General features: G+C 41.5%; 1 protein-coding gene across 1 annotated transcript in view; it reads left to right on the forward strand.

Moving 5' to 3' along the window:
* The window catches only part of si:ch211-212o1.2 (uncharacterized protein LOC492735 homolog), a 41,133-nt gene extending 17,899 nt beyond the window's left edge, over positions 1-23,234 (forward strand). Inside the window, exons 2-6 of the mRNA XM_062421228.1 lie at positions 5,573-5,692; positions 5,915-6,006; positions 14,425-14,569; positions 18,566-18,778; positions 23,113-23,234. Coding sequence (XP_062277212.1) covers positions 5,573-5,692; positions 5,915-6,006; positions 14,425-14,569; positions 18,566-18,778; positions 23,113-23,234 — 692 coding nt within the window. The remainder of the gene's footprint in view (positions 1-5,572; positions 5,693-5,914; positions 6,007-14,424; positions 14,570-18,565; positions 18,779-23,112) is intronic.
* The last annotated feature ends 226 nt before the right edge of the window (positions 23,235-23,460 follow it).

The raw sequence follows: 23,460 nt of genomic DNA on the forward strand, positions 1-23,460 counted from the left end.
CTGTTCATTTTACATGTGAGAGCTGTAAAAACACACATTTCTTTAAGCTGGACTTTGCCTAATGTGACTTACAGTGTATAAAAATGGGAATACATTTTTTTAAAATATGCTAATGTAAATTTTGACGTGTTAATCCAAAAAAATAAAAAAATCAATGACTGATGGGGGAATTTATGAATGGTGTAGACATTAATTATGAGTCAGAATATGAACAGCATGTAAGGGCTAGTATGGATGAACTAGGAAAAACAGCCCCATTACCACATGTCCACATACTTTGTTTGCAGTATACTGTAATGTATGTGGTTTTCACTCTATTTTAACATATAGTTTTAGTCCAGCTTTTATTAAAAATAATCTTTTATTTAATTTGACCTTTCTTTGGCTTTTTAATCTAGTTTTTACTCTTTTAATAAACATGTTCTCTCATTCTTTCATTTAACTTATTTATTTAATTGACTTGTTGGTTATCCACAGTCATCTGCTTGTACTTCACCTCAGTCTTTCCAGACTCTCATCTGCACTAGTGTTCTCATTGCATGATCAGAAAAATGCCTCTATAATGGATTTCCAGGACGGTAAATCTCTCCCCTCTTCTCTTCCTTTACCTGATGGTTGAGGGTGGACGGCCAAAACGGAAAAGAGGGATCAGATTCCCCTGATTTTCAACTGTATCAGGTTTGATGTGTAAAGACCTGACTCTGCTGTTCTGTTTAAAGCAGGGATCATTGTAAGGACTCTCCTCACTCTGTTTTATACTTAGTGTCACATTTTCATGCTACGATTAAGTTTTCTGAGATTTTCCTATTGGTGCTAAATAAATAGTTGATTTTTGAATGTTTGAATGTTTTAAAGGAATATTGGTCAAATAATATTCACAAAAAATGTTCTTAAAGTATAAAACTTTATTATTTTTGTATATTCTGGGTCAAATTAGGAGAGCACATCAAATTTAAGGCTCAAGAAAGTGTTTTTACTGCTTTCAGATGTCAAAAAATGGGTCAAATATGATCCTGAACAGTATGTAAGGGTTAAATTACACCATGATTACCTTGGCCTGCATTCTATGAATTCGTTGGACCCGTAAGAGATGACATCAATCAAAAACTCTTCAAACTGTAAACAGAAGTATGTCATTTAAAGTTTCAGACAGTTGACTGGAAATCACTTTAAATGCAGCTCAGTGTCTCTTAGATTCATGATTCTTTTCATTGATAAAATGGATTTCCTTCTGGAGAGCCAGAGCTTTGTAGTAAGTGTTATTTCAGAGTAGCTGGAGCTGGACAGACAGGAGGCTTCTTCTTTTGTGCCTTTCCAGATATTTTCTTAAATGGGAGCTGCGGAGAGAGATGTACCGTATCTGTCACCAACTCACAGAGGTTACGTTAGATTTTTGCGTCAAAAGAAGAAATGTTTGCTTTGAATTTCCCAGGATGTACTTTTAAAAAAAAGTAATTTTGTTCATTTGTGTGTATTTATTAGCTTTTTTCCCCCCTATCTCCCACTTTTTATTTTTTTGTTGCTTATATATTTTAAGATGTCTTTCCTTGTTACCTGACACACAACAGATAGAGGTAAAGGGGTCTATACTTTCTGTCTCCATTAGTCCATTAGTATTCAGGATGTGTTGCCTGCCTGCCTGCTGCCCGCCACTCATTCCCCAGACAGCGAATCAGCCGGCGTTGATTAATTTCAGCCTATTAGCACCCCTCGTTCCCCTCCCCCGGCTCCGCCCAGGTTAAATCCCCGTGCACACCCGCGTGCACGCTCGCAGGCGGGGGGTGCTGCTGGGTGAGCGATGGCAGAGAGGTTGCCAGGGAGCCAGTTGTTGTCAGAACGATATTAATGAGTGCGCTGCTTTGGCCCTAAGTGTGTGTGTGTGTGTGTGTAAATGTGTGTGCCAGTGTGTGTGTTTACATGTGTCTAAGTGTACGTCTTAAATTTTGGTGTTTGTATGCCAAGTGTAGGCAGGTTTAGAGTGTGTGTGTGTGTGTGTGTGTGTGTCTGTGATGTAGATTGAGAGGTGTGTGTTTGTGTGTGCCTAAACACGCTAGCATATGTCCGTTCATACATACATGCTTGTAAAGCCTGTTTTTGTGTGTCTGTCTGTAGCTGTGTGTGATATCCAGCAATGCCATGGCCTGAGGGACAAGGGCTTATGTGTGTGTGTGTGTGTGTGTGTGTTTGTGTGAGTGTGTGTGTGTCTGTGTGTGTGTTCGCTCTGCGGAGGCCTGTCCTAGTTTCCTTCCCCTCACCAGGGAACCAGAGGATCCAAGGACTGACGCACATCACCTGACAGCCGCCCCACTGCTCCACGGCCCTGCTCCGTGTGTGTGTGTGTGTGTGTGTGTGTGTGTGTGTGTGTGTGAGAATGGTGAACGTGTGTGTCTGCGTGTGTGGCTATGTGACGGAGATGGAGTGTCTGAATTTGTGTTTGTGTCAGAAGGATGTGTGTGTTTGAGCAAGAGAGATGTGAGCATGTGTTAGAAAATCCATCAGTTGGAGCATCATTGTGTATGAGTGCTTACAGTGACTTTTGTGTGTGTGTGTGTGTGTGTGTGTGTGTGTACAGATGCAGAGAGAGACTGAATTTTAGTGTACTCATCCCTTGAGGTGTGTGTGTGTGTGTGTGTACCTTGGGGCAGAGTGTAGAAAATGGTGTCACATGAAGCTTGGAGACAACAGGACTAACTGTGCTCTACTTAACCTCAGTGTGGACTGAGGCTGTGTGTACTGAAAACAAATGACCTGGACTAAATGATGAAAACAGGTGAAGTTACTGCCCTGAGCTTGGGCTGCATGTAAGGAACCCAGTATTTGTATTGAGATTAACAAGTAGAAAATAGTAGAAAAAAAGTAAGGTGGGAATTTAGGAAAACTATATTCTATTTATTTCCACTGTGTTCAATCCCAACTTCTATCTGCCTCTCCCCCTTCTCTTATCCTCACGTCTTCAGCGCAGCTCATGTTTCTTAGAATGAATGGGGCCTTAAAGTAGCAGCCATTGTCTTACAGTACCTGTATCTGCCTCATATTTCAGTTTGGATTAGCTCAGCTGAGGGTGAAGCAGTTAATTTTTCCAGGAATGCTGCCCGCAAACATTCCTGTTACCGTTGTATTCAGCAGCCAGCTACGTCAGTGTGCCACAGAGGGAAAAAATCATCCATTTTTAAAAAACGACGTCAGCTTCCTTTCAAAGCTGCAAACCCTGTAATTGCTTTTCAAAAGCATCAGTCGGGTTTCCTACTGGTGCACACCGGTTCTCTGGCCCTGAAAGGATGTAGAACCGGCTGATTATAGAGTCCAGACCTGAGCTTAATGTTCTCTTGTTATTAGGGTTCACATTTCATAAGGAAAAAGGCCAAAGGACTTAACAAGAAGAGTCCAGCCCTTCTGACCAACACTGCTGATGGCATGCCCAGAGGTGAACGAGCTGCGGGAATCCTTTTTAAAGCAGCAGTTCAAATGGATATAATTGATCTGTCCTTTCAGTGTGTTGGAATGAAGGCAGCACTATCAGAGACATTTCATTTTACCTGTTGATTAGTGTGACCTGCTGAAGCACGAAAGGCTCAATCTACTGTTATCTTGTTACTGTGTCTGTGAAGCAGAAACTGTATGCTGTAGATTACAGATGTGTTACCTGCCTAACACATGTGGTAGGATGTGTCTTTTTAAAATAATTTTGTGCTAGTATAGTCTTTATATATAGACTTCATTTGATTAGGTAATCTGATTGAGATTAAGATGTGTTTCATAAGAGGAACCTGTGTACAGCAGAAGACATACAGTAGGGCACACAACAAACCACAGCCAGTAGGGCCTGACTGATCATGGATTTTTTGTCCAATGCCAATACAGATATAAGGGAGTAAAAAATATTCCAATATCACACATGTATTGCAATGGTCCCTCAAATTTGGTTATCAAACACTTTGGACAATGATATGTAATGGAGGCTGTGATATTGTACAGTTGAATAAATGTAATTTTTATAAAATGACATCAGTGCACTGAAACAGTAAACTTCACTTGGAATTTAATTTGTATGAATTCGTAAAAAAAAAAAAAAAAAAAGAGGATTAAATACACATAAAATGCAGTTTACTACATCTATATTCTCTGCATCATGTCTAACCAAAAATAGCCGAAACATTTAAAAAAAACAACGCATCATTGAGTTACACAGTCAAACTCATTGAGAAGCTGAACTTCAGTCTTCACTTGAATTAGCCATCTGTCTCTTTTACAACTTTGACACCATCTATTTTTAGAAGGTGAAGGGTCACATTTGACGATTCGTAAAATATCCATAATCACATATTATAAATCTCCCGTGACCACTTCACTCCATACCTTTATGAGAGGCTGATAGCATATTCATAGTCACACAGGTCTATAGGCGAGCAAACTCACAGGCCAGTGTGCTTTATTAAAGAAAAAAAACTGTCATGAATATCTTATAGGCTGCTAATGCTGTGATACATTAGGATCAGAAGACATTAAAGTTGTAAAAGCGCATTAGACTGGCAAAAGAAAGGAGGATTAGAAGAATGGGGGAGGAAAGAGGAGAGGGGTGAGAGACAAAGAACAAAAGAAAGTGGCTTAAACTGAAGATTATATTTATATTTATATTTAAGTGTGCTGTGAGATATCAAATGTCTGATTGTGCAGATAGGTTGAATGAGTCAGAATAAAGAAAAGAAGGAGACAATTCCAATAAATAAAAGTCATAAGGAATGTACATTAAAAACTGCTTACAGTGATCACATCTGTCTGAGTCAAATTGATCTCTATAAGCTGATGATTATTATAACCATTTTTTTCTTTTTCTTCTTTTCTCATGCAGAATGATTCTATCCAAAGCTTTTTCATCCATGTAAGTGGTTGATTGATTGACTGTAACTGTGATCACTATAAGCACTTTTCACTGTAATGAAAAACTCTGCAGAAAGATATACTGCTCGGCCATATTAGATTAGCTATAGATCGCGCGTGTGTGTGTGTTTCAATAATTCAGTATCTCTAATCTTTAGGGCTGTGTGGCTGAAGGGTTTTGACCCTCCCATCTCTCTCATAATATTGCTGATGTGCAAGTTTAGAGTACAAGTAGTTTTAGTCAGAGTCCCTCTCCCTCTGGCCATAAGTTAATACTGCTGACCTATGAGTTTGGCCTTGTCCCTGTAGAGGCCTGCTTCCCACCTGAAACACCCTCTGTGTGTGTGTGTGTGCATGTGTGTGTGTGTGTGTGTGTGTGTGTATGTGCGTGTGCGTGTTGCAGTGTAAGCGTTTCACATGTGAGAAGTCGTGACCCCGCAGCCTGGAGTACACTTGTCTTCATCTGACTGATTACATATTAACACCCTGGACACACACACACACACACACACACATACAGTCATTGTGATTGAATGGTTCTTTGACCCTTGGTAAGAAGTGACTTGTTCTCTCAGTGGTTGCAGGGACCTCACCCAGTTCATTAATACATCCGCTCTTTCTCCTCTCCTCTCCTCTCCTCTCCTCTCCTAAAATGTGTTTTTAAAAAAATCTTGTTATTTGTGTCTTTTCTCAGGTAAGCGGCTCCAGGAGTGGGTGTGCGTGATTCTGTGCCTCTTCCTTTTCATCATCAACTTCTCCTTCCTCCTCCTGCACTTCTACACCGTTCACATCTTCAAGATCATCCTCGGCATCGGTGAGTCTGTCGACAGAAGCGATTGATACGGGACAGACAATAGCCGACTGAGATAAAGCTTCTGACACAGCAGTGACACATGAGAGTGATATGAGTGTACAGTCCAGATGAAGTTTTTGTAACAATTTTATAATATTGTAATTTTGGTGTTTGCTTACTCGTCTACTGACAACATTTGTTACTCCTTTTTGTCTTCTGTCTCTTTCTGTGTTTGCGTGCCAGTTCTAGGAATAGTTACGGCAGACTTCGCATCGGGGATGGTACACTGGGGGGCGGATACCTGGGGATCTGTGGACATCCCTGTTATTGGCAAGGTGATCACACACACAGTCAGGGTGTATTAAACAGCTTCTAGTCCTTTACCGTCAATTCACTTACAAAGTAAGCTTTACAAATGTAACACTCTCTGTTGTGTTGCTCTGAATTTTTGGAGCCATTGCTCCACATTCTTAAAGGAACAGTACTACTACTACTACTACACTAATAATAATAATAATAATAATGATAATAATAATAATGATATTTCTACCACTACTACTGAACAGTTTTAGTAATAGTAGTCTATTTATCTACCTCCTGTCAAATAATGTTACAAAGTGCTTTACAATTGGCAGAAATCAAATCCAAACTAAAAGTAGAAAAAAATAAGAAAATAGCAATAAAACATTTAAACAACAACAAAAATTCAGTTAACTATCAATGAAACGAGTATTGACAGAAGGCTGTTGAATAAAAAATGCAGTTTATTAAAAATATAAAGGGAAAGGTCACTCTCTGTTTATGGTCAGTGTACCTGTAATTGACCTGCAATTAACCCTTTAAACATTTTATAACAGTTTCACATATGTATTTTTACTTGGCTCTTGGACTTGCTGCTTGCACATGTGATTTTCACCACACACCACTTCTTTCGTGTGTATTTACTGGTATGTCACATGTAGCAGCTTCATTTTCCATAGCAACAGTGTCTGGTAGTTGAATAGGATTTTTTGGTGTTGGAGGTTTTATAAAAATATATAAGAACATACTAAACTTTCATCTGACATTAGGAATTATGATCTACGGTGAAGTTATTGCTCTGCATGGCGTCTCCTCCAGCTCTTTCTCCCTTCTCTCCAGAGGTTGCATCGCCATGGCAATGTGGTGATTGCCCCTTACTCCCAAGAGCCTCAGGCCTGCTATTGTGACCTGGAAACTAAATGTCACTTTCTCACAGAGGGATCTCCCTGTAGACAGTAATGTCCATGGTCCCCAATACACATGACACACACACCCACACTGAGACATACACACTTATACACACATGGAGCCACGCTATGAATGACCTCACCTTGAACCTGCATAACCTGTCACCATACCATGCCACCATACCATACCGACATGTATGCACATATGTGCGTGGGCGTGTGTAAAGATGGATGCCCCTACATTTCATCTCACATTACAACACATCACCTACATTAACGCACGCTACATTTCCCTCTGCCAATTAAAGTAAAGGTTAGTCTCATTTCAGCCAATTAAAATCAGAGTGATCAGGTGCAGCATGCAGATTGGTTCCTGTGAATGTTTTGATTAATGGGATGTGTGTGTGTGTAGGTGTGTGTGTGTGTGTGTGTGTGTATCTCATCGTCTGTCTTCTGTTTATGAAATATTCATTGATAATTAATTAGTTGAAATGTGGAAGCCGATGTGTGTTTTGAGCATCGTGAGGCATCCTAATTATAATGACATTATCATTGCTTGCTGCACCCATATTTTACCATTGTATGATTAATGATATTGTAATATTTGTATTATTCACAGTTAAATGAAAATAAACGTGATTAGTCACATGAACCGCATTCTATTACAAGCTTACAAATTATTATGAAATTATTATGATATTATGTCCTGATAACGATATGATGATAAAAGCATAAATAAAAGTATTGTATGTTATTTGAATAATGTTATTTTAACAAGACAGCACTCTATTGCACACTATTGAACACTCATATGCTGCAGAGTTGTATTAAAATCCTCACAATTTATTGTATATTTAATATTTCGAATTGTTTTAAGTGTTTTCTGTAGTTCATTCCAAGCAGATGAGCTTGCCTACATAGAGTAAAAGCTCCGTCATAAAGCTGTGAAACCTCAGTAGAGACAGCTGCATGGAGTCCAGGAGTCGGTCGCACCATCTGTGGCCCTCACCACACAAACTAATTAGCTGTTAACCAAATATTTAAACCCAGTTGCACTGCCGGGTGTAACTGTTAGCTAACCGAGTCAACTGACAAAGCTAATGTTAGCCTAGCGCTATATTCATGTTCATGTACGTTTCAGCTGAATGATGTCAACCGGAAAGAGTTTAATTTACATTTTATGACTATAAAACAACATAGGGAAAATTACAAAACTGCATAAATACTACCAAGTCTTTTGGTTAAAGGTAAACTATGTAGGATTTTCATAAAACAACAAGCTATAGGTTCATGCAAAAGTAATCCCTTATGACCCACTAGAAGTTTGTGACAGTTTATGTATCTACAGAGACTTATAAAGACTCTGCCCTAATAACAGCACACAGGGTGCGATGTCGGGACTCCATTAAAAACATAGGAACCATGGTACATCACTGTGTTTTTTTTCTTTTCTTTTTTTTTTAAAAACAATGCACTTATGTCGTTCCCCTAAATGCTTTCAACAGCAGCACAACTCCACACAAACCATATCAAACACACATTATTGTTCCACGTAGCGATGCACCGATCAGATATTAATATCGGCTATCGGCCCCAAATTTTGACAAAATAGCTGATCGTGAATCAAATCGTGGGGCTGATCTATGGGGCCGATCTATTCACTTCAATTCTACGTTTGCGCCACATGCTGCATCATGCGTCAGCCGCACACACAGCATGCTGGTAGACTTGATTCACAACAAATACAGAACCGATGCACAATTATTTATTATTTTAATAATAAAAAACAATTCAGTACATTTATATCTTTGTTTTAATTTGTTACAGTTTGTTTTACAAAGTTAGGAAAGTCATTTTTAAGTCAAGCATGATGCCTTCAGTCTCTTCCACACGACGAGATGTACTGTACAGTATATTCATTTGACTATGGTATCGGATCTGTAACGGGTATCGGCTGATATGCAAAGCCCAGGTATGGGTATAGTTATCGGGATTGAAAAAGTCCAATCGGAGCATCTCTAGAGCCAAGCAGAGTATTTCTATACAGACGAGGGACAAATTAAAGGAAAAATCAACATAAAGTGTCTTAGTAAGGTGTTGGGCCACCAAGTGTTTACAGAACAGCTTCAATGCTCTTTGGCATTCGTTCTGCAAGTGTGAACTCTACTGGAGGGATGAACACCATTCTTCCAAAAGATATTCCCTCAGTCGTGTTTTGATGATGGTGGTCATCATAGTGAATGTCATAGCATATGATTCACATTATTTTCATACTCATCAATCCATTCAGTTGCCCCTCGTGTTCTATGGATGTGGGCATTGTCATCTGGGAAGAGACTACTCCCATCAGGATAGAAATCTTTCATCATAGGATAACAGTGATCACTCAGAACTACTTTGTATTGATTTGCAGTGATCATTCCCTCTAGGGGTACAGGTGATCTCCTCACTGTAGGGGTCAAGCTTTCAGACCTGTACCGGTGTTTCCTTTAATTTGTCACCCATCTGTATGTCGGACACATCTGGAGGGGATATGTATCATTTCTACACAGGTCAGTGTTGTGTTTTGAGGCTTTGTCATCAGCTAAGTGACTCCAAAAAGGCTTTATTTACAGCCTGTTTAGTGTGATGAAATCTAATGAATTATTTCAAATATGTTTACATTTTGGGTTAATTGGGTTTGAATGTAATCATTCCTCTCAGTCTGCAATGAAGCTAATGTATTTTTCTTAATGAGAACATTTTTTCAAGAGGCTCAGTTGGTGTCATTTAGATAAAAACACATTTTTGCACATGTGGCGTACATGCATTGTCCTGTCAGTTGAGTCTAAATAATGATTTTTTTTAATTTTTTTTTAAGCCCTGTGTTACTATTATTGTGTTTGCTGAAGGTACTATGTGGTTTGATGTTTATTTATCATGTGGCAGTTATTGGGGGTTTGGGGTAGTTACTGGGACCAAAGGCACAGTGGCAGTCACAGATTTGCATGGTGTGTCGTACACTGTAGGAGACTTCTAATAAAGACTTTAACTGGAAGAGAAGAATGGAGCTTTGCGGAGAAGAGGGGGCTGACAATAGGCTAGAAAATAAACTGTATATGTGTGTGTGTGTGAGAGAGAGAGATGAGCCAAAAAAAGCATACACCTTGATTTTGGTTTTATGTCTGTGTGTGTTGTGAGACAGAGAATAAAGCACGTCTGTGCTCCCAGTTAAGGTTAGTTTGAATATCAAAGGCGAGCACAATGGAGAACACCTGAGGCTAATAATGGTAGAGGTTATAAAGCTAGACGAAATATTTGAAGACGGTGTTGCTCTTTGTTATTTATGTATTTATTTTTTGTGTATGCATTTACCGCACATGTTCATGTATATGTCTTCTCTTTGTTCCCTGTTTTCTTCATTTGTTAAGACCTCTTTTTAAAGACGTTTTCTCAGACTGTTCTAGCGTACAGACACCACGTAGAAGCATTAATGAAGGCATGACACGTGTTTGTCTGCACATATGGACTCTTGCCCTCTATAACTTGACCATAATGGGATACCTAACAGTCAGAAGAGTCTGCTGTCATCGTATCATAAATAATCTTTCCATGCAGTGAAGGCCACGGAGCAGTAACAGCTGCTACTGGAAAACTGCATTTTCAATCTGTCAAAGTCGTTGGCCCAGTATGGCCAGTATGGTCCGCGGGATCTAAGGGAGAGTTTTGCTGCCAAGGTCACAGAGGGGACATTAGGGTTTATTTTCTATTTTAATGTGCGTTTTCAATTTGTTCATCTGAGTGGAAACACAAGAGGTCCAAAAAACAAGCCACATTTCAGTTAAAAAACCTTTTTACGCTTGTCTAAGGTGGTAAAATAGGCATATCAGAAGCATACAATGTAACCTCAATATCCCAGATTCCATCATTTAAGAAAAAAAGAAAAGTTGGCAAACAAAATATCAAACAAAAAGAGAATATGCAACAAAGGTACAGGTATATACTCCATTGTTTACAGAGCGCTGTAGCATTTATTCTTACTGCCGCTCGCTGTTACTGTACATGCCTCTATTGGACTAGAAGACCCCAAAAAAATAAAGAATAAAATGCAAGCTGGTGTTAGATGTGTGCATACCTCAACATTCCTGCTTTGAGTACAAACTTTGGTTTCATGTCACCCAGCTCTTTATCAGCCAAGCAGCTGATAAAAGTACCGTGATGTATCGGTCACTGGTGCTCAATGAATGGATGTGATGTGTCATTTCTCCTCTTGAATATATTTGCATAAAGGTAGTTAATGTGAACAAGCACCGATTCACCGTTTATTTGACAAAATATCAGAAATGATCTTTAGACTAAATGAAAATCCAGTGAACGGTTAGTGAGCCCTTTGTGAAAAGCACACTCGCCATATTCACAGAATTCTCTTTTGTCACCATCACACATCCCTTAATGGCAAGTTGCTCTACCTCAGGGTTATGTGTACAATCCTCTCATACTACATACTGCTAATGCTCTTCATTGGAAATTGTATTATAACAATTTGCTTTGATTTGAATCCATAAAAGCCTTTTTCACTGCACGGGACCAAAACTGCAACGCTGACTTTAACAGTGCACTATATTTTCCCTGTAGTGTTCAGAACCATTCCTCAGCGACGCTTGGTTTTTTTTATAATGTTCTTGTTTTTTTGGTTTTTTTTGGTCGTCATCTTGTCGTTGAGCTTTAATTGACTCAACAAGGATTTCGCAGTCCTCTGATGACGCCACTTTGAGGACAAAGACACGCTCATTAGTTCCCAATGATGCCCAATTCACATTGAAATTTGCCAGATGTGCTTATAGTTTAGGGATATATGTTTGAAGATTCCTCCTACTCCTCCGTCTCTTTTTCTTCTTTTAAAAGCATCTATACCGCTCTCCTTGTGTCAATTTCCATCTTTCTTTTTTCTAATATCTTTAACAAACATGTTTCTTTTAAGGCTTCTCTCTAATGAGGCTGATTAGACTGTCGAAGGAGAGTTAATTGAATGACTAAAGTCAGATGTTACTTAAAGGCCAGAAGTGGGGGGAAAAAGGAGACTGATATTTGGAAGAAAGCACAGATTTGGACAAAAAAAAGTAAGAGAAAAAAAAGAGAAACCAACAAAAAAGTGAGATGAAAATACAGTAAAAAGGTCGTAAGGACAAAAAAAAAGAAGGGGGCGGAAGGGCGTGTCCATCCAACCAGTGGGATGGCGCCGGTTGCTGGGGCGATGGGCGATGTGAGCTGGTGATTAAGAGACGTCGTGCGAGGCGGGCCGTTAAACGGTGTGGGATTAGAGGACACGCGGCGACCGTTGGTCCGCCGTTAACTGGTAGCGCTGATGCCGCCCCGCTCGGCACGACCTCCGCAGCTTAGCCGGGCTTTCATCTGGCTGAGGGCTGCGGCAAGTGGAGGGGGGGTTATGGGAGAGGAGGAGGAGGAGGAGGAGGGGGGCGGGAGGGGGGCAGAAGAGAGCAGAGATGGGTACATAATTGTGAAGATATCAACAGATAGTTTCTGTATTTCCAGCGGCACCTACCATCGATGCTCACAGATAGGCGCATGCGATTGGTGCTGAACAGCTAACGCGACAATAATGAGTTTTCATGCTGATGTTTCCATGGCTACACACACTCACACACAAACACGTGCACGCGGTGCAATACAGATGCAAACCTTTTTTTTTTTTACTTTTTCCACAGAGGGAAACAAATTACCTTTATCCTCTGTCTCTGTGTGTGTGTGTGTGTGTGTGTGTGTGTGTGTGTGTGTTTCTTTTTTTTTTCCTCTTTTGTGCTTCTGAGATTCAGATTCAGTCTTTTATATGAGACCCCCATGCTCTCACAGACAGGTCTGACAGTGTCTGCCTCTGCACAGAGCAGAGCAGGTGGGGTTTGCAAGGGTGTGTGTGTGTGTGTGTGTGTGTGTGTGTGTGTGAGTGAGTGAGTGAGGGGGTCATTTGTGTGTATGGGTGTGTTTGTGCAAGTCGACTGCTGTTCTGTGGTTTATTAGGATGCTGGATATGAGCTTTGGGGTTGCGCAGGATGCTGAGCAGTACTGAATCACTCTGTGTGTGTGTGTGTGTGTGTGTGTGTGCGCGCGTGCATTTCCATCTGCATTTGTGTAAACAGTGTAAACAATGCTTTCCAGTGTCTTTGTTATCCTCTAACTTAAAGTGAATGTAAATTAAGTGGAAGAATCTAGTTTATTTTAATGCTTATCATCATTTATCACATCAGTTCCATTTAACAGAAACTGGATGTCTTTATGTTTAACTGAGAAACCAGAAAAACACACTGTTTTCTGTTTATTTGACATAATTGTATTTGGGCTTCCAGTTCGTTCAAGTAACTTCTGTATTTGTTTTTATTTCAGTCGAATTTCTCATTTCAACCAAATACTCCCTACATTCTGTATGTAAGTTAAAACACTAGGGGCCTGATTTACTAAGATCCCAAATAGTGTGTACTAAATTGCGTGCACGGTGCAATAGATTGCGCGTTTAGTTTGCGTGTGTTTTGCAGGTGATCTACTAAGAATAACTGTGTAAATGAAAACAGGTGCAACAGGGTGCAGACAGCAGTATTTAAATGAGGGTTTTGTGTCTTTATGGAGAGTTTGGACGAGCAGAAAGCTGCAAGCACAAAATGAAATGTGATCAGGTTCCAGTGGAAGAGGTTAACTAATATATTGAGTTATAACAAAAACTAATATTACCAACATATGGGAGAGTATTTGTGACAAAGTCAATGCTGTTAGTAAAACCAAAAGTATTCCACTCCACAATGATTAACACAGGTGGAAAAACTCTGTCCTGTGTGTATTCTGTCATTGTCTCCATAGTAACAGAAGTCATCTGTGCGCAGTGAGCAGCAGGTTAATACCTGTCCTTCAAAGGTTCAGGTTTGGTAAATCACAATGCGCGTGCTAAATAACATATTAGCATTTTCTCCTCCCTGTATTTTGCACACTGGGGTTGAAACGTCTCATATTACATTATCATTATGGTAAACGTACTAAATGGACGGCGCGTACTATCTTGCACATCTGAAAGACGCAAACCTCAGTGCGCTGCGTTAGTAGATCAGCTTGCACATTTTCTGTGGGTGATGTCAAGTCTGCACATGTTTTTACACAAATCAGGCCCTAGGTCTTTTCTGGGGTTAAATTATCTCAAAATAAAACTATATGAAAGAGGTTCGGTGAAGGAAACAAACCATTTGGATCCCAATCTGTATGTTGATGGCCCCAAAAGAACTGGAAGACTGTCTTTTCTATATTTGTGGGATTCATTTATTAAAAGCAGGACTAAGGTAGCTGCAGTGTATTTCATCGTCTCATTCAAACTGCCGTGGCTCTAAGACAAACCTGCAATAGGTTAATAAGTCCCTCCTCTCAATTTAAAGCTGTCCTGTAACAAGCCTACGATGTTTGAGTAACGTTCCTATCTTAGGTTTTGGAGGGTGAAGACTAGAGAATTACAGAAACTCTTTTAACTCTTTCTTTAACTCTCTATCTCTATGTCTGTTTCTCTCTCTGCAGGCATTTATTCGTCCGTTCAGAGAGCACCACATCGATCCAACCGCCATCACCCGCCACGACTTCATCGAAACCAACGGCGACAACTGTATGATCCCCATCCTACCGCTGTCTCACATGGCCTACAAGTTCCTCACATACACACCAGGTAGCACACATATATAAGAGACTACACACACACACAGAGTTGAACAGTGAGAGACAATCTAGTACATCCTGATATTTGAGGCTGGAAAGAAAGATGTGAGGAGAAGACAGAGGGAGGACAGTGAAAGAGGGGTGAAACCTGCTGTTGCATCCCAGCACTCAAGGTTTTCATAGCTCTGGTGTAGTTTTTATATGCAGTGTGAATGATTTGCTCCCACTTCTAAACCCCTTGTTATCACCTACAAGTGAGAAGCATCACTAGGAGAGCAGACCGCGTGCAGATGTTCCTGCTACCTCACCTCCCTTCTGCACAGATGCGGCGACAAACGCGCAGAGGTCGCTGGTGTACCGATGCATGATCCCTCACCTGCTTCCCACACTGACATTCACATAAAACCGGAGCGTGAATGTAAACTTTTTTAAGGTTAACCATACTGGCGTCTAACTGTAGCAGTGACTTTGTGAATGTTTTGAGTGTCGCGTGATGCCAAAAGTAGCCCAGCAGCTTCTGAGGTGGATGAAGTGTGTCCACTGATCATGAGGGGGTGGGGTGGGGGGTAGAGGTGGGGGGGGCGTGAGATAGTTCTGCCGGTAATCACGGTAGCACTGACCTTACGAGCGCAGGGCAGGAGGGGAGAGACCGGAGGAGGAAGAGCAGCGAGAGAAAGAGAGCAACCTGTTATTGAGGAGACGACGCCCCCCCCACCCGCCCACCCGTCATGTCTGCACTTCAACTTGAGCTGAAAGGTCACTGATGGGCCGAGAGGAGGAGGACGAGGAGGAGGAGGAGGAGGAGGGGAGTTGACATCACTTAGCTAGGTTGAAGGCGAGGTTAGCTCCAGTGCTGTGGGGTTAAGCTTCTCACACAAATCTTTGATGAGCTGGGATGAAACATTTCTGCTGTCATGTACGGTACAAACCTGTTATCTGCTTATTTAATCAAAGAATTCAAAAGTAATTAGCAGCCACAGTTGTACATGTTTTAAACTAAAAAAAAACTCATTTTGTCATTTTTGAGTTTCATTGTGTATCTGGGCAAAGACAGAGAATCAGTTAGTAGGTGTACATTTCTATTCCATAATTGAGCTCCATGGTATCTTATTGAATACAGTCCTGGAGATGTATGGTACATTGGTAGTTGAATAATAGTTATAGTAAAAAGAGAATAGTATGTAATGTGCTGGCTTCAAATATGACATTTCTCCTTGTTCTACCCAGGAGTGCTTGAAGAGCATCTTTACTTGTTCTGTGATCACCAGCGAGTGGAGGGTGTGTGTCTGTGTGTCTGTGTGTGTGTGTGAGAGTAAGGGAAGATTAGAGGGGGGGAGAGAGAGCAGTAGTGAGGTCCACTTGTAGGTGACATCCACACCTGTCATGTCACACACCGCGGGGAGTCAATAGGTCAGGAGACATACACGGGGAGGGACGCGGTGACATCTACACCTGTCATGTCTGCACCTTAAGAGGTCACCGCTAAGAGTTTGAGACGGAGGGTGAGAGTGCAACGGAGAACACGGGGAGCGGAGAGAGTGTGTGTGTGTGTGTGTGTGTGTGGGGATGGGGGGGGGTGTTTGGAGGCAGGAGAGGGTCATGTAGCGGTAAGATGACATCTAAACCTGTCATGTCAAGCTCCTCACAGTGTCAAGCGGTCACCAGACAAAGACGGAGACAGGGGTGGACGGGGGGAAAAGCCGAAAGCGACGAGGTGACATCTCCAGCTGTCATGTCTGCGCTTGAACCGGGGTCAAGAGATCGCTGTTTTAACCGAAGAGAGGGAACGAGGGATGGAGGTAGACAGAGAGAGGACAGCTGTAAGTCATACCGACAGAAAAGGCTCGAGTGAATTACGCGAGTTGGCCGAGTGACGGACGGACTTCGGAGCTGAAGCGGAGGACCGAAGAGACAGACAGACATCTACATCTAAACGCTTTAAGACACTTTTTAGACCGCTTTCATTCAAATGATACTATGTCCAGAAATGTCTCACACAGCTGCTCCCAATGTATGAGTCTTGACATGTTTGTCACCTGTCAGCTCGTATCAACACTGACGCAATAAAACAATTCCCAGATACCGATCCCTTCTTTAAGAACTCTTTTCATGGATTCAGGCCTGGTTGTAGTCTGTATTTAAGGAGCTCAGAGGACAGAAACACAGCAGTTTCACATTTTCAGTAGTCTGTCCACCACTTTGGTCCATATCGAAATATCTCAAAACTACATTACAGTGCAATTTGGTGAAGTTTTTCATATTGTCTTGAGGATGAGCACTAGGGCTGGGTATTGTTTAAAAATTGACGATACCAGTACCAATCCATACAAATAGTCATGTTTTCTAGCTCTGAGTGCAAAAAAGGATGGATTGCAGGTATCATTTGACGGGAGATGTTTCAATACTACTTGGTATTGATTTATTTCGGTCAATACCTTAAAAGTATGAAATACCGACACCCAGCCCTAATGAGTACATGAGGTTTCGGTCATCCCCCTGACTTTTCCTCTAGTGCCACCAGCAAGCTAAATGTTTTAGCACTTATCCTGTGAAATATGTATCTTAATATATCAAAGGTAACATTTTTCACAGACATTCCTGTTCCCTTCATGATGATACGTTGCAGCAGCACTTTCTGACTCAAACAGCTGATCTACAGCACGATGCAGTGCGTAGGATTTACGGAAGTTCCATGGTTGAGAAAATGTAGCGCCTAAGCAAAGGCCTTTCTGACAGCTAGGTGAAGCTGTGAAAATATAACATACACTTCAACTGATATTGATTTTCTTTTTTTTTAAGTAGGCCTTTTTTTAGGTGGCTAAAAACATTGTGCTGTTGGCCCTGTACAGTACTTCTGCCTACCTCTCCAAACTGACAAAAAACGTGATCCATTATATTTTAAAACAGGTCAAATTGAAAATACTACTACTACTTACTACTACCTTGATTTGAGAATTCATGTAATTTCGCTCTGTGAAGAATTATGATGCTTTTTTATGTCACGATCAATCCAATACTTTTATTCCCTTTATATTTTGTCTAACATGGTTACCTTAAACTCGAAACATTTTTCAGCAGTTTTCCCCCTTTGGCCGATTAAATCTAACCGCTTTACTCTCCCATAGTCACATCGTTTTGTTTTACAGCGTTGAACTCGGGCCCTGTATCCTTATTCTAATCATCACATTAAAGTAAAAATATACTTTAAATGCTGCTCCGCTGTGACTCCCACACTGAGCCTCCACCTGAACTCCAACTCCACCTCCATCTCAGCACCACATGAAAACAAGCCACACATCCACATGTCCAGTCCCAGAACACCTTTGTTGGAATGAGGCGCAGCTCTTTTTAAACATTAGACTACGATTTGCAATGGTACCTTTAAATATTTAAAGGTAAAGGGGTGATGATTCAAAACTACATTTAAACATCAGTGGGTCTTTTACTTGCTCAAAGAAATACGTCAGTCAGTCAGGGGTGAAGTGTCTCACCCCTGACTGACTGACTTAAATGTTCCTCTTGATGCCTACAGTGCTAAAGCAATTGCGCCGTGATAAAAAAAAAACTGTCCGGAATAATCTGTTCAATTGATGTGGGTGTGACTGATCTCCCCTCGGCCTCTCTGATTTTCCACCGATATTATTTGAAGGACAGTCTCTGCTCAGCGTCTACCTGATGTTATGTTATGTTACATTACAGCCTATTTCATACTCTTCTTTCTCTCCCTCCATCCTACTTTCTTTGTTCTCTCCTCCTCTCTCCCCTGTCGCCACTCTTGCCCATCTTTCTCCATTTCTTCTTCTTTCCCCCGTTCCTCATCCTCCCCCTCGGTCTCTTCATCTCTCCAAGGCTCCTGCAAGCATCCTCTCTGTGGGAGTGCTACGCCTTCGTGCCGGCCGTCTTCATTACACTAAACAGTTTGATCAATTATTCTATTAACTTTGGTTGTCTCTTTCTTTCTTTACTCGCTCTTCTCTCTTTCTGTCTGTCTCCTGTCACCTCTCAGAGGCCTTGGCGGCGTCCTACCCTTGGGACTGCTACGTCTTTGCCCTGGCGGTTTTTGTGACGTTGACCAATCAGATTCACAAGTGGAGCCACTCCTACTTCGGCCTCCCGCGCTGGGTCACGCTGCTCCAGGACTGGCATCTGGTGTTGCCACGGAAACACCACCGCATCCACCACGTCTCGCCGCACGAGACGTACTACTGCATTACGACAGGTAAGAATTGGTAATGCTTTGATACAGCGCAATAGAGAGTCAATTTTTACACTAAGTTTTTAGTGTATAAGCGAATGAACAAATACAAAATTAAAATTAAAATTAAATTGAAATTCAACCTGTTCTCAGCAATTTAAAGGATCAGTTCAAACTTGTAGCAGCCAATAATGTAATAACAACTGATAGCGTAATAATGGCTGATAACATAATAAGGACCAATAACGTAATAATGGCCGATAACATAATAACGACCGATAAAATAATAACAACCAATAACATAATAACAACCAATAACGTAATAATGGCCGATAACATAATAACAACCAATAACGTAATAAGGACGATAACATAATAACAACCAATAACGTAATAACAACCGGTAATGTTCTAACAGCCAATGACATACTAACAACCAATAACGTAATAACGGTCGATAACATAATAACAACCAATAACGTAATAACGAACGATAACATAATAACAACCAATAACGTAATAACGAACGATAACATAATAACAACCAATAACGTAATAACGAATGATAACATAAAAACAACCAATAACGTAATAACGAACGATAACATAATAACAACCAATAACGTAATAAGGGTCGATAACATAATAACAACCAATAACATAATAATGGCCGATAACATAATAACAACCAATAACGTAATAACGAACGATAACATAAAAACAACCAATAACGTAATAGCGAGCAATAACGTAATAACAACCGATAATGTACTAACAGCCAATAACATAATCCTTTTGTCTGTTTTAAATGTAATAAGGCTGATAACGTAATAACTTGCCATTAACGTAATAAAAACTTCTGAACCAATAACGTAATAACTTTTTGCCAATAATGTACTAAGTCATAACATTATTGGGGGGGGGGGGGGGGGGAATAACAAATGTAAAAACTGGAGCCGATAATGTAATAATTTTCTCACATGACTTAATTTAAGTTTCATTCATTGGATATAAAGTTTCACACTTCCATGGTACTTACCTACGTTATCGGCTTTATTACATTTAAAACAGGCTAAATGATTATGTTATTGGCCGTTATTACGTCATTGGCTGCTACAAAACTTTCTTCACGTTTATCTTTAAACAACACTCACATATCCACACTGTCGTACACTGCAACAGGTTTTGGTTGCTGTCGTCAGTCCTTTTAAAGATAGGTGTCAGCAGGTTTTTTTTTGTGCAGTTGGAATATGTTTAAGATGATTCATCAGATTTAAATGACCTTTGATCAGCCGTGCCAACCAATCATGAGTACAGTCATTCGGCACGATCGGCCAATCACCTGAGAGCTGACCCTGCCATCAACACTCTACTCGTGTTGGTGCTATTTTATAATAAGAGCGCATTGTTATTCAGGGTAGCTTCATCAAAGAAAATCAAATGAGATGAATTAACATTATCCTTTGAGCCTGATAACAAGAGTCTGGATTAGTTAAGCCACATTCGAATGATGGGACCCAGGTTATCTTTACAATACTTTACATACATATTACCATCTTTGGAAAAAAAGGTGGAGTTGATGCTTTCAAAAAGAACATATTTTTTCTACTACCATGCCCATCACCATGGCTGTTTAGAGATGAATGGGTTAAAACAGGGGGGGCCTAATATAAATGTAACAGTGTACCTTGTTTTAATTTTGCATCCATCGTGACGTCGAGACACTAAAGTTGAAAGTGTGTGTAACGTGACTTTTTCACCGGTATCAGATGGTCACCAGTGTGTCAGTATGTTGTGTTCGGCCATATTAGATCAACATAATTGAATCTGATGACACCAGAATTATTTCACTTTACAATTCTCGGCTGATTCTCGACAAAATGGCTGCTGTGTCTGTCTGTCTGTCGGCTTTTTATAAATAACTAAAAGACAATGTTCTGTTTGCGTGTGCGCGAGTGGGTCTTTAGAGACGCGAGGCCTCCGTAATAGATCCACATTCAGTATTCTGTGTGCATCTGGGTGAGAGAGGGAGAGAGAGAGAGGGAAGGGAGAGAAAAAAGAGAGAGGACACACAAGGGGGGATTGGGCTTGTACGTCACCCTGCGCCCCTGTGGACGACAGATGTGTGCGCGAGCGAGTCGAGGGGGGGTGGCACGGTGAAAGTGTGTGTTCCGACGCGCACGCGCTCGTGCTCGTGTGCATCTGCATACTCGAGCATCTGTGTGTGTGTGTGTACTAGTCTTTTTGACCTCCTCCTCGGTTTCCAACCTGTGCGTGTGTGTGGATGTGTGGGTTGGTGGCGGTTCGGGGAGGGGGGGTGGGCCACAGGGGACGGCGACGGCCCCCTGCTCCCCCAGCCTTAGCTGCCTGGGCCGGGCCTGGATTCCACTGGGGCTCGCCTAGCTGCCTTTGTGTTTGCCACCGGCTGACAATCCCCATGTATATTTAATGCTAACCTGCTGTCTGTTCTAACAAATAGGACTTCACAGGCAGAGGGGGGTTGGAGGACAGGGGAGGAGGGGGGGGTGAGGGGGGGGTGGGGGGGGGGCGGTGATAGGAGGAAATAAGGATTTGGAGGAATAAGAAGGAATATGTGGCGAAAGGAGAGATGGACTGAGAGAGAAAATAGAAAAAGGAGAGATGGACTGAGAGAGAAATAGAAGAAGGAGCGATGGAGTGAAAGAAAGACAGTGAAATCAAACAAAACCTCTGGCTGCTTGACTGCCTTCCAACAGAGAGGGTCACTGGAGGGATACACACACACAAACACACACACACACGCACACACATCCCTGCAGCTATAGCATGCACCCTATGCAAACACATCATGGGTGGTGGGGTGTGAGCAACAGACAAGGGTAGCCTAAGTACACACAGCCCATGTGGATGTCTCTATTTGCTTCTTGCTACTGTTGGTGTGTGTGTGTGTGTGTGTGTGTGTGTGCATGCGTGCGTGTGTAAAGAGCGCTAGTGCATCTGACTTCTTTTATTTCTGCATTAATGTTCTTATGTTATAGTCCATGTGGGCTTACAAAGTGAAACAGTATGCAGTGTAGTATTCTTTGACTTTATACATAGATGTACAGATCATGTGTGTGTGTGTGTGTGTGTGTGTGTGTCTTTGGTAATAATAGTAAAATGGCTTTTAATCTCAAATGTCGAGGGATTTCTCTGCTGCCTCTAAAGCAGTGATGCTTGTACATCTGTGTAATGTGCTCAGCAAAGACATGCCTGTGTGTGAGCGTGTGTGTGAGTGTGTGTGTATGGGAACAATCACATGTATGCACACAGACTTCTGTACAGTCATGCATGCATGCATGTGTACATGTAAATGTACTTTGGCCTGTGGCCATACATATATTAATGTATTTACCTCAAACACATATATACATCCATTAGCTATTAAAGTTCTGTAAACTGAAACTAACTGTGTGTGTGTGTGTGTGTCTCTGTGTGTGTTATTCCTCCAAGTCCCTGTAATGTAAACCATTAAATTGTGAAGACTTGATTTAAGGTTAGGGTTATGGTTAGGATAAGTTTCTCGGAATTGAATGTAAGTCAATGTAATGGTGTGTGCGTGCGTGTGTGAGCTTGTGTGTGTGTCTGTGTGTGTGTGTGTGAGCTTGTGTTAGTAGGGGCTAAGGATATCTCCTGGGAGAGTCCCCACATCCCTCCACCCCTCTGAAATCTAGTCTGCACACCATGATGAGAGTGAGACAGTGAGGTTTAAGACGTAGACAGAAGAACTGAGGATCGGGGGGGTACAGATGGGGAATAGAGGAGGGGGGGGGGGGAGAGAGAAATAAAAACAATAGAGTGAGAAGGAAGTTAAGTACAGAAGAGTGAAATCTGAGGTGACACAAAGAGACATGAAAAGCTAAAAGAGACATTAGGAAGACGTTCAGCGCGTCCGGAGGGAGGAGAGAGGAAGGGGGGGGGGGAGGCGGGAAGGCGGAGCTGGGGTTGAAGGAAGGATGGTTAGAAATGGGTCGATATGAGCCAGTGCTCGCCCTGTGGGTGCTGCTGGAGCGGTGGGCGGAGTCAGAGACAAAACAAATATCCAAATACCGTAGCGAAAATCCCCTCAGGGCTCCGAGACTGTGGACTGATCTGTCTTAAACGCTTAGGCTTGTACATCAGTATCATCCCTCAGGTCTCTGCTTACCGGATTTGATTTAGCGGTTTTAATTTTCTTATCTAATGCAATATGATCAAAAGAATAAGTCAAATTATAAACTCATATTTATAAATTCTGAGCATTCATTCATTTCATTTCTTTATTCGTAACTTCATCTTTTTCAACTTTACTCCTCCATCTTTTCATTTCCTTCTTTTTTTCCTTTTTCCATTCGCATCAGGCTGGTGTAACTATCCGCTGGACCTGCTGGGCTTTTGGAGACGGATGGAGCGACTGATCGAATGGCTGACGGGGCAAAAACCACGATCAGATGACATGGCGTGGGCCAAGAAGACCGACTGATAACCGCACGCGCACACGCACACGCACACGCACACGCACACACACACACACACACAGAAAAACACCCACACAGAACGATGGAAGGATGGACTGATGGGCTTGCAGATGCATACTGCAGACGTAGAGATGGATGAGGGGAAACACACACACACACACACACACACACACACACACACACACACACACACATACACACACACACACACTTTTTTCATGTCTCTGTGCT

Source organism: Scomber scombrus, chromosome 6 (assembly GCF_963691925.1).
Source record: "Scomber scombrus chromosome 6, fScoSco1.1, whole genome shotgun sequence".
Taxonomy (NCBI): Eukaryota; Metazoa; Chordata; class Actinopteri; order Scombriformes; family Scombridae; genus Scomber; species Scomber scombrus.